General features: G+C 43.6%; 1 protein-coding gene across 1 annotated transcript in view; it reads left to right on the top strand.

Annotated features, from left to right (window-relative positions):
* LOC125462409 (uncharacterized) overlaps nt 1-12,555 on the top strand; it is a 320,685-nt gene that overhangs the window by 232,440 nt on the left and 75,690 nt on the right. The window contains exons 137-139 of the mRNA XM_059654215.1: nt 2,650-2,737; nt 3,932-4,052; nt 10,144-10,322. Coding sequence (XP_059510198.1) covers nt 2,650-2,737; nt 3,932-4,052; nt 10,144-10,322 — 388 coding nt within the window. The remainder of the gene's footprint in view (nt 1-2,649; nt 2,738-3,931; nt 4,053-10,143; nt 10,323-12,555) is intronic.

The raw sequence follows: 12,555 nt of genomic DNA, 5'->3' as shown, positions 1-12,555 counted from the left end.
AGGAGGAAATTTCCCCCATCGAACGGCTGAGCAGCCTCATTGGGCCAAGTGGCCTCCTACTGCTCCTATATCTTATGGTCTGCCTGGAAAGCCCCATGCCTGTTGCTGAGTAAACACAGATGGTCTTTGAGTAACCTGGTTTTGCCTTAACATGGTTTTGACTTTGCTCTCCATCATCCCATTACCCAGTGCCTGATTCACAATAACTCAGTTCTTACCTAAGTCCCAGCAGCAGGGTGTCATAAATGTGCAGCATTTATAGGCACGTTCATGTTCAGTCCACACTTTTTATCCATTGAGTGCCTCTGTCAAGGCTGGATAAGTATTTAAAAACTGTCCCCAAGCGCTCTTAACCCTCCACCTCCAAAGCAGCGACAGTCTGATGACCTTCAACCTTCAGCTTCTAATTTGCTGATGAGTCGAATGAAGACCTGTTGCCAACCCTCCACCTCCAGATAAACAATCTTGGATGCGAGGCAAGAAACTCAAAAGAAAATTCTTTTTGCAAATTTCCACATCTGTTTTGCTGGTTTATTTTAACTGTGTGCTTGTATTTGGTGCTTGATTGACGCCCTGAGAGCGTGACTTGAACATATACATGGGTTTCTGTGGCCATGAGTTCTTCAAGTGACGTAGCTGTGCTTAACGTGGTGATTTTCAGAGGTGTAACTACCATGTTAATGGAGGACTACCTGTGCTATCACTTACACACTGACTGGTCTCGATTGGCATCTTGTCAGGAAGAGTCTTCTTATCCTGGGCTTAAAAAAGGGGAGGTAGAAAAGCTGCAGGAAAGCAACCTCAATCCTGATCCAATGTCCCATACCCACCTCAGCATTTAACTCTGGGTGGCGGCATTAAATTCCACAAATTGTTTTGGCATTCTAGTGGAATATTCTACCACCATTTTTATTTTGCGTCATCCTGGCTTTCATTTTTTGGCTTGATATACCTGGGCACCTGAATCACTGGAATCTTGATCCATATTATCAGAGGATAGCTCGAAGTGTCAATTTGACACACTCCCTGGTTCTTCACAGTGGTTTCAATGCATGAGTTGAATGAGTGAATGAATTAGCTTTATTGTCACATACATGGGAATGAATGCAGAGAAAAGTTTGCAATGTCCCTGCTTGTGGCACCATCTTAGATAGAAGACATCTGGGTACACATACTTAAATATTTGGTACAAAATTGAAAGAATAGTAAATAAAAGTCCAGCAAAAGCATAAAAAGGAGAAAAGAAGCACTCGATTTACACAGATAACAATGAGTGGAGCTAGAGGAACACAGCAGGCCAAGCAGCATCAGAGGAGCAGGAAAGCTGACGTTTTGAGTCTGAATCCTTCTTCAGAAAAGTTCTAGGACCACAGTAGTTTGGGCTGCGTACTCCTAATTCCAGACTGGCATTAGTGCATGCCACAAAGAAGAAATGATCGATATATTTTCCTGAAGAAGGGCCCAGACCCAAAATGTCAACTTTCCTCCTCCTCTGATGCTGCTTGGCCTGCTGTGTTCATCCAGCTCTACACCTTGTTATCTCAGATTGTCCAGCATCGACAGTTCCCACGAAGGCAAGAGAAAATGAGAGGTACTAAGATTCCGTGAAGTCTTGGTGACCTCCCATATTCAACATGAGATGCTGGAGTGAGAGATGTTGGGCTGAACTGTTGGGGGAATGGTTAGATCTCCCCCAGACCCCAGTTTAGAAAAAAACAATTGGCTGGTAGCTGATTAGCCCATTGCAATCCCACCCTGCAGCTATAAAATGCCATGGGTGGAAATTGGAGGACCTTTCATCTCTCACTTAGGAGGGAGCCATGCCATCAGGAAATACTGGCTAATCTCACTGAATGACTGGCAGCTCTCAGCAGAGCCAAAGATGGCTGCCAAAGAAAGGTTAGTCTCAGGGTTTGATGGTGGGGATGTAAGCTAAGGACCAGAGAGTCGGTTGATGGGGCTGGGCAGGCAGGTAACATGGAAGGAAGGGTAGGGTTGTAGCTTAGAAGGGGATCTCTCTGAAGCATGCACAAGAGGTGCCCTTGGTCTTTCTTCCATTTTTGCTTATGTAGGCACTTAAAAACAGGCTGCCCTACTCCAACTGTCCTCTCAAGCCATATTTTGGTGTGAGCAGTTTGGAGTCAATTGACTTCTAACAAACTTGGTTGACCTTTTTGTTGGCCCTTGAAATTAGAACTAAGTTCTTTGGCATGGACCTAGCTACTCTCTGTAGATTTGTCAACTCTACCGAATTCTCCAAACCACCAAACCAGCCCAGGCTAATCTGTCAGTAGTTGGTAGCTCTTGTGGGGGGGGGGGGGGTGGTGGTTGTTGGAGGTGAAGTTGGCAAGGGGCACTCTGACCTATTGTCGCACACCTTCAGAACAAGTGGCATTAGCTGAAGAATTATGCTCTGAAATGTTAAAATCAACTTTACAAGCCTACTGTGGCCATGCCCAACAGACGCATCGTGCTAAGGTCTTCGTCAAAATGGCCTGCAGCATTAGCAGGCCGTTAGCCTGGAGATGCTGGAGACTCCATTTTGCAATTAATCCGGCACACGGAGCAATGAATAACTGGGTGCTAAAAAGTGGAATTTTGTAGCCAAACTGTCACTTACTTAACAGACATTTCTTTGTTGACTTGCAGCCCCCCTACGTCATGGACGTCCCGTACAGTGCTTGAGCTGGGAAACCTACCTTTGACATTGACTTCAACATGGAATCAAGTGAACTCGGTACAACTTAAATAATTGAATATTACTTCACACAAAGTTAACTATTTGGGACAATTAAAGCCTTCTACATCACCTCCTAGTTTGTGCTTTTTGTAGGCTCTATAATCTGAACATTTTAACACTAGAAAGTATCCCAAACCCCACTTTGTAAACAAGAGTTTCATATCTATTTAATCCACATTTAACATACCTTGAAAATTCTACATGTTGCATCCAGCCAAAATATAATTCTGTAGCCTGGGCACTGGCTCAGGAGGTGCAGACTAGCTTGGCAGCTATACCGAACCTCTGTACATTGTAGGCTGGTATCCTAGGAAGATGAAAGCCGTGGGACATTATCAGTTGGAGGATTTTCTGGAAGTTGAAGAAACAAACCAATCCCCCAGAATCCGCAAACACTGTGGAGGCAGGCCATTTGGCCCACCAAGTTCACACCAACACTCTGACGCACATCCCACCCATACCCACCCTATCCCTGTGACCCTGCATTTCCCATGGCTCATCCACCGAACATGCACAGCTTTGGACTGTGGGAGGAAACCGGAGCACCCAGAAGAAACCCACACAGACATGGCGAGAACGTGCAAACTTCTCACAGACAGCCCTCGCCTCTTACTCGCCCTTATAGCCTCCTCCTTTTACTCACCCTCACAGACCCACCTTTCCTCTCTATCACCCCTTTGCTGACTCCTCATCACCTTCCAGGGAATCCTGTCCTTCGTGGATAATAAGGAGACCGTGATTGGAGAACTGTGAGAGTGAAAGAAAGAGATGGGATCTCAGATTGGAGATCCTCCCAGCTCAATGCTGTCTTCTAGTGCATGTGGTCAAGCCTGTACTGAATGGGCCTGAAGGAGGGCCAGTGCTTCTGAAGCCCGGTACTCCTGCCCTGCCCCTCCGCCAAAAGCCTGGGCTCCACTGATCCCCACTATGTGCAGCCTTTGTTCCCAGGACCTGCTTCCTAAACCCCTGACCCAGCCCCTCTCTCCCCAGCTGGTTTTCCTGTACATTTATCAACTTCAAAGTCACCTGTCAGTGTATGTTTGTTTCTTTTTCAGGCAATTTTATCACATTCTGGTTCATCTCCAAAAGAATCCATAGATCTAAATGAAAGATTTGCTCTGGATAAGAAAGTGATATCAAAATCAAGGGTTGCATATGATTATATATGTATTATTCTCCTTTTCCGTGCAGTTCGTCTTTTCTGAAGCCCTCCCAAGATATATCCGCAAACTGAAACGGTTTAGAAGGCCCAGAGATGTGGTCAGGTTTTTAAAACGGCTCAGACGAAGGAGAAGAGCAAGGAGAGCTACAGGTAATTTGTTATCACAGATTGGTATTAGTGACAAGAATGAATAATAAAATTCCATTATCTTTAAGGGGATCGCATCAGTTTAAGTAAGGACTTGAAGTTCTCCTGTGAATGTGCATGGTTTTCATGAATAGACTCTTTATCAATGATGTGACTTAAGTTTCACAAGGATTGTAGCGGGTTTACAATTCCGAGGGAAGTCTTTTGAGGCAATTAAGTCTTGACCAATTCTCTGTAAGAGCGGCTCACCTGGGCCTGCTTTCCATCAGTTACCTGTGAAATAATTCGACAGAGACCAGTATTCCATCATCAAAGTTACCATTTATGTACACGTAGTTAACACTCGTCTGGCTCCCTCAGAGCCAGATCGCAGAGTGAACAGAACCTCTGATCCTCCTGTTTATATCTGTCAGCCAGGGCTCCCTGATTGGACCAGATTAACAGCCCCAATCAGGGACTCGAACTGTAAGAGGTCTACCTGGCCAACTTTGTTCAAGTCAGTCCAACTTGTAGCTGTGTGTATTTTTTATCTGGAGTGGAATTGAGGATTTAAATATAGGAAGGTTAGTGAAAGAAAATGTCCTGAAAACACTTGAAAGCAGTGTTTTTGTAAAGGGGAATACGTTCAATTCGAGGGTGGGTATCTGCCGTGGGTCTGCGTGTGGCTGCTCAGGCCAAAACTCAATCTGCAGATTGCTGGGCGTGTGGGTCACGATGTCCCGTGTGACAGTAGGATTTGGAGTGCAGGATTTGTTTCCTTCATTGCTGTGGCTATGTTCATTGAGGTGTTTGGACTTGAGGCATAACACTGCATGATGGACTGGTTGTCCTCACTTTTAGCTGGTCAAAGAGGACCTGAGAAAATAAAAAGATACTCTTCTACCGCCCAGACCTAATGTTCAGTCCACTGTAGCCAATGTTGCATGACTTCTGCCTGAGTGCTTCTGGAGATGGAATTGAGAAGGACATTAGTGTTTTCTTGATTATGCATCAAATCCAGAAAAGTGGAATAGACATTGATGGTAGGGTTTATCTCATGCTGTTAAGTGTCACTAATGAAGTCTGGATCTCGCTGCTGCGCAGGAATGTGACAGTAACTACTCTGTACACTAGGCCTTTGACCTGCAGAGGTCTTCCTTGTGAAGAAACCTTGCTGCCACAGTTTGAAGAAGACTGAGTTAACACACCTACAAAGATACAAAATAATAGCACAGGTAGACCATTCAGTCCTTTGAGAATGCTCTACCACTCAGTAATATCACGGCTGATCTGTTTGTGGCTTGCATTCTACATTTCGCATTTATTGCCAATAACCTTGGAATTCTTTGCGCCACAAGAACTCATCTACTTCTGTCTTAAAAATGCTTCATGACTGCCATGTTCACTGCCTACTGAAGGCTCCAAAGCCCAAAAACTCAGGCAGAAAATAATTCCCATCTTAGATTCCTAATTTTAAAACAATGCCCCCTCGTTCTGCTTTCACCTGCAGGACAGATCATCCATCCCATGCCCACCTTGTCAAGACCATCCAGGATTTTACACACTTCAGTCAAGTCACTCTTTACTCTCATAAACCCCAGTGCAAATCAAGGCCAGTGTGTCCACTCTGTCCATGTAAGACAACCTGCCAATGCAGGTATCAATCTAGTAAATCTTCTATGCCCAGGTTTACAAACCAGTAAACCTTACTAATGTCTTTGACATCCTTACCTAGTCTGGCCTGCATGTGACTCCAGACCAACACCAATGTGGTTGACTCTTAACTGTTGGCTGGGTAATAAATGCTGGCCTAGGCAGTGATGCCTTCATACCATGAATGAATAAATTAAACCTTCCATAAACTGCCTCCAGATGCTGTTGTATCCTTCCTTAGATAAGGAGACCAAAACTACACACAGTGTTTGAGATGTCATCTCACTGTTAGCTTGTACAACTGAGGCATAACCTTCGTGGCCAGTCCCTCTCATAACGAAGGAACACATCTAATTAGCCTCCTTGATTATGTTCTGTACTTCCATGCTGTCCTTTTGTGACTCATGCACTAGACCGGGGGAAAGAACAGATGACTTTAGGGCAATTAACCTAACATCTATTGTTAGAAAAATGTTAGAATCAATTATTAAGGGGGTAATAGCAGAACATTTGGAAAATCATAATCTAATCCAAGCAGAGTAAGCCTGGCTTCAACAAAGAGAAATCACGTCTGACTAAATTATGACAGTTTTTCAAGTTGGATAGAGGGGAACCAGTGGATGTATCGTATTTGGACTTCTAAAATCATTTGATTAGATACCTCATGAAAGGTTAAATCATAAAATAAGAGCCCATGATGTTGGAGGTGGCCTATTGGCATGGCAGAAGAATTGGCTAATGGGTAGGAATGGCTAGTGGGGGTAAGGAGTAATTTTGTTCATGTTGGTGACCTGTAACAAGTGGGATCCCATACGGATTACAACTATTCACAATGTAGACTTGGAGGAAGGAAGTGAATATACTTCAGCCAAATTTTCAGACAACGGAAAAATAGGTAGAAAAGCGAGCTGTGAGAGAGATACAAACAGTTTGCAGAGATATTATAGGTTAAATGAGTGAGCAGAGTCAGAAAATGAAGCATAATGTGGGTATATCTGACATTCACCTTGGAAGGGAGAACAAAAGAACAGAATGTTATCTAAGTGGAGAAAATCTGCAGAAAGCAAGGAATCAGAAAGCTAATGGAATGTAGGCCCTTATTTCAAGGAGGTTTGAGTATATGAGCAAGGAAGTCTGGCTGCAAGTTTACATGGCCCTGGAGAGATTGCATCTGCAGTACTATGAGAAGTTTTGCTCCCCTTATTTGGGGAAAGATATTGCTTCATTGGAGGCTGTTTGGAGAAGGTTCACAAAGATGATCCTTGGAATGGAGGGATTGTCTTATAAGCAAAGGATAAACAAGTTGGGACTCTGCTCACTGGTATTTAGAAGAATCAGAGTTGATCTTGTTGAACCATGTAGGATTCTTACGGGTCATGACAGGGTAAATGTTGAGATGGTATTTCCCCACATTGGGAGAGTCTAGGTCCTGAGGGTATGATCTCAGAGTAATGGGGGCACCAGCTTAAGGCTGAGATGAGGAGGAATTTCTTCTTTCAGAGAGTTGAGATTCTTTGGAACTCTTTGCCATGGAAAGCTGGGAGGGTGGGGCCAGAGTACTTGTGTGTATTTAAAGCCAAGATTCTTGATCAGGAGGGGAATCATGGACTACAGGGAAAATGCAGGAAAGTGGACATGAGAAATGCCTCAGAGATAGTAGGAACTGCAGATGCTGGAGAATCTCAGAGATTAAGGTGTAGAGCTGGATGAACACAGGAGGCCAAGCAGCAGCAGAGCATCAGGAAAGCTGACATTTCAGGCCTTCAGAAAACTCAGAAGGGTCTAGGCCCGAAACATCAGCTTTCCCGCTCCTCTGATGCTGCTTGGCCTGCTGTGTTCATCTAGCTCTACACCTTGTTATCTCTGAAGAAATGTCTGATCAGCCATATTATGCTGGGCAGAGCAGGCTCAAGGGGCTGAATGGCCTATTCCTGCTCTTACTTCCTATGGTCTTATGGTGTAACACCTAAATCCCTCTTCATCCTGGAATTGTGCCATTGTTTCCCAATTAAGTGACACTTTTTGCTTTATTCTTCATGCTAAATTGAACGACTTCACATTTTCCCACATTATTTTCCACTTGCCTAATTTTTGCCCGCTCACTGAACCTGTCTGTAAATACCTTGTGTCTTTTCTCAACATACTTGCCTATTTTTCTTGGCATCATCTCCAAATTTAGCTAAGATGCTTTTGCTCCACTCATCTAGGTCAATGATATAAATTGTAGACTGACCTATCCCCTCCCTACCTCCCCACCTACACTCACCTTTGCTGGCTCCATCCCCATCCCTTTAACTTGTCTGTCTCCTCTCCACCTATCTTCTCCTCTATCCATCTTCCATCCGCCTCCCCCTCTCTCCCTATTTATTTCAGAACCCCCTTCCCCTCCCCCATTTCTGATGAAGGGTCTAGGCCTGAAACATCAGCTCTTCTGCTGCTCTGATGCTCCTTGGCCTGCTGTGTTCATCCAGCTCTACACCTTGTTATCTGAGATTCTCCAGCATCTGCAGTTCCTGCTATCTCTGTAAAATGTTGAGGTCCTGGCACAGACCCTAGTAAAACTCCAGTCATTATATCCTGCCAAACTGACATAGGGACATGAATAAGCCATTCAACCTCTCGAGCCTGTTCCACCAAAGACCTTTTATACATACTCTCTATTTTTTTCCAGCGATCCAGTCTTCTATCCATGCTAACATCTTAACCTCTATACCATGAGATTTTAGTACTCCAATCCAGTATTAAATTTATTTTCATTTTACTGATCATTCTTTGCCAATGATGACCTTTCGAGACAGGCTTTTTCCTTTCTTTATTCATTCATGGGATGAGGGTATCACTGGCTAGGCCAGCATTTTATAGCCCATCCCTAATTGCCCAGAGGGCAGTTAAGAGTCAACCACATTGCTGTGGGTCTGGAGTCATATGTAGGCCTGACCAGGTAAGGATGGCAGTTTCCTTCCCTAAAAGGGCATTAGTGAACCAGATAGATTTTTCCCTGACAATCGAGTCTTGATCATCATTAGGTCCTTACTTCCAGATATTTATTGAATTCAAATTCCACCATCTGCCATGCCAGGATTCGAAACCAGGTCCCCAGAACATTATCTGGGTCTCTGGATTAACAGTCCAGCAATAATTCCAGTAGGCCATCATCCTCTCCCCAATTGATAAAGAGTGGAAACTACTCAGCATATTCCAAGGAATCCCCTTGAAACTATCTAAGAGAGAGAATATTTAACTGAATTGTCTGGGTTGATATAAGTTTTGTTTGTGGCAGCATTCAAGGACAGGGTGAATCTCTTTAAAACAGAATTTCACAGGTTGAGACTGGCTTAAAAATTTGGGCAGTGATACTGAAATCAGGACATTGATGTCTATGGTAGTCACTTCAGTTTTGGCCTATGGCACCTGAGGTTAAAATGTGTTCTATCCAGAAGGTGTTTAATACTCACACACCAGGGGGCAGTTGATGAGGTTAATTGCCACATTAATGAAATAGATTGTAAATAGCATGGAGTCTGTCATGCCACCCTGCTTGCCATCGTGCTATATTTTGACAGCATCTGTTTCAGAGCTTCCACTTAAGATGTTATGTCTGAATGAACTCAGAGGGGTCAATCCAACTTTGGTAACCGTGTCTGTCTTTGAACCCGTTGACATGGCTGAGGTATCTTATGATGTCAGCTGAAGTTCAAACTGATTTTCAAAACTGATAATATTTAGACTATTAAGTGTTCTGTCATTCCTGCAAAAGGACCTTTCCCAACAATACTGTTCTTTAAAGAAATGCCACCATTTCTAAAATATCAAGCAGCATGTTGACAAATTTATGCTCCCAAAAATCATGCTTCAGGTCCGTAATGCATGTGTCAAAAATGGCCCTAATAAAGTCCATTGGTTGGTAAGAAATCCTACAGGGCGAACTGGCTTCATTACTCAGATTCTCATTCTGTTTCTGACACACAATCAAGAAATATTGACAAAAGTAATGTCCTGGTGGAAACCTTCCCCATGAAATGATTTGTAATATGTTGCAAAGGAATTAAAAGTTAGCCTGTGTGTTGTACATGGACCAAAATAAAGTATATTTCTGACTTCTTGATTATGTTTCTCCTCTTGCCTCCCAGTTCACTTCCAGTTCCCATGTTCCCACTCTTCCCAGTGACCACATTGTCTCTATTGCCTCTGTCCTCCTCTTTGTCTCTGACTCATTCCCTTGCTCATATTGAATAAGTCTATCTAACCCCGAGCTTCCTTCTCTTCCATTCGCTTCCGGTTCCCAATCTTTGTGTCTCTCACACATTCCTGAATGGAAAGGCCTATTCTCGTGGCTTATCTGTTGCCACTACCCGTGTGTTTAAATCATAATTTAATGATTCATAGACTTTGCATGAGAAGTAATTTTTAATATAATTGATCATTATTTGCATTGATATATCAGACAAAACTTTATTTACAGACTGTACAGAAGGACAGATAATGCCGGAAACCATTAATGAGTTGACCCCAGTAAACTATGATGCGGCCCAGTTGGAAGCCTGTTTAAGTAATGCTTTATTAAAGGGTAACGTGGAGCAACTCGGAGCTCTAGACTTTGATTCTGATCAGCTTCAAGTCCTGAAAAACAAACTCAATCAGGTAAATAACATGATTGAAGCTTTGTTCTCCTCATAGAAGTGACAGTATAACATTTTACAATTTCTATTTCAACCTTGATGGCCCAAGCATTAATCTAAAAGCATGAATCTTATTCCCTACTTCACTGATTTATATTCTGCTGTGCTGTTTATCCACATTCAAAGTGCTACATAATGAGCATTTTCCTTGATCTATGACAGAAAATAATATTTTCCTCCATTGTGTCCATTTTCTCCCTTTTGTTAAAATTAGCAAGAGGAAGATCAGTCAGTTTAACTTCAATTTTGGGGAAATCTCTTGAAGCAACTATACATGATAGAATTAGTAGTCACATGGAAATTGGTGAGTTCACTAGGAAGAGTCAGTACGGGTTTCTGAAGAGGAAATTGTAGTTCATTAAGTTGCTGGAGATTTTTGAAGAGGCAAGTAAAAGGGTCAACGAGGGCAGTGCTGTAGCTGTAGTTCATATGGACTTCAAAAGGCATTTGATATCAAGCCACACTACAGACTTGAGAAAAATAATAAGTTATGGTGTAAAGGGATTTGATTTGCTTTGATTTATTGTAGCCTCGTGTACATAAGTACCATAAACAGCTTTGTTTTGTGAGCAGTTCATAGCTGATCATAGTAAGCAAGGACGTGGGGTGCTTAGACAGAGTGAGGAATATAGGTCACACTGCATAGCAGGTGCATGAAGCTAGATCAACATTAATTGAAGTCAGAGAGTCCATTCCTCATCTAATAATAATTTTTACCGATTTAGAATTTAGGTTTAAAGGTGTATTAGGAAATGTTAGAATAAAATCTGCTTTGGGGAGTTCGCCAGGAGTTACTGAGTGTCGGTGCCATCTTGAATTCATGTATACAGGAGCAAACAGAGAGTAATGAATCCATAGCTTTTTTTTTTGAAGTGCCAGGAAGGATTGTCGGGAATTCTCCAGGGATCAGTATTGACACCCTTGCTTTTCATGATAACTATTGAATGATTTAGATCTTGGCCTGCAGACGATGATTTCAAAGTTTGCAGATGATACAAAAGGTGGAAGCATTGTAGAACCCAAAAGGACATTGACAAGTTGGTGGACTGGGCTGGAAAGTGTAAGCTGCTACATTAGAAGGAGCAGAATAAGAGGTGCAATTGTTAAGGGGTGCAAGAGCAGAGGGACCTGCGCATAGATCATTGAAAGTGGCAGGACAGGTGGAGGGAGCAGCCAATAAAACATCAAGTCTTGTTAATAGGGCCATAGAGAACAAAGACAAAGACACTTGTTAGCCTTAGCTGGACTATTGTGTGCAGTTCTAAGCATCGCACTGTTGAGAGGGCTGGATGCAGTAGATATAGAAAGACTGCTCCTGTTTAAATCTGTGTGTCTCATTCTCACTTGGGAACAAAAGTGCATGAATTTATAAAGTGATCTGCAAAATTACTTGAGAAAAATCTTTTTCACAGAGCATCCTGGAATGCCGTGCCTGGAAACGAGGCAGAGGCAGGGTCAACTGGTGTATTCAAGAGAATAAAATGTGAGGCTGGATGAACACAGCAGGCCCAGCAGCATTTCAGGAGCACAAAAGCTGACGTTTCGGGCCTAGACTCTTCATCAGAGAGGGGGATGGGGTGAGGGTTCTGGAATAAATAGGGAGAGAGGGAGAGGTGGACTGAAGATGGAGAGAAAAGAAGATAGGTGGAGAGGAGAGTATAGGTGGGGAGGTAGGGAGGGGATAGGTCAGTCTAGGGAAGACGGACAGGTCAAGAAGGTGGGATGAGGTTAGTAGGTAGGAGATGGAGGTGTGGCTTGGGGTGGGAGGAAGGGATGGGTGAGAGGAAGAACAGGTTAGGGAGGCAGAGACAGGCTGGGCTGGTTTTGGGATGCAGTGGGTGGAGGGGAAGTGCTGGGCTGGTTGTGTGGTGCAGTGGGGGGAGGGGGCGAACTGGGCTGGTTTTGGGATGTGGTGGGGGAAGGGGAGATTTTGAAGCTGGTGAAGTCCACGTTGATACCATTAGGCTGCAGGGTTCCCAAGCGGAATATGAGTTGCTGTTCCTGCAGCCTTCGGGTGGCATCATTGTGGCACTGCAGGAGGCCCATGATGGACATATCGTCTAAGGAATGGGAGGGGGAGTTGAAATGGCTTGCGACTGGGAGGTGCAGTTGTTTATTGCAAACCGAGCAGAGGTGTTCTGCAAAGCGGTCCCCAAGCCTCCGCTTGGTTTCCCCAATGTAGAGGAAGCCACACC

Source organism: Stegostoma tigrinum, chromosome 23 (assembly GCF_030684315.1).
Source record: "Stegostoma tigrinum isolate sSteTig4 chromosome 23, sSteTig4.hap1, whole genome shotgun sequence".
Classification (NCBI taxonomy): Eukaryota; Metazoa; Chordata; class Chondrichthyes; order Orectolobiformes; family Stegostomatidae; genus Stegostoma; species Stegostoma tigrinum.
The sequence above is the reverse complement of the archived record's forward strand: the minus strand, read 5'-3'. Positions and strand labels throughout refer to the sequence as shown.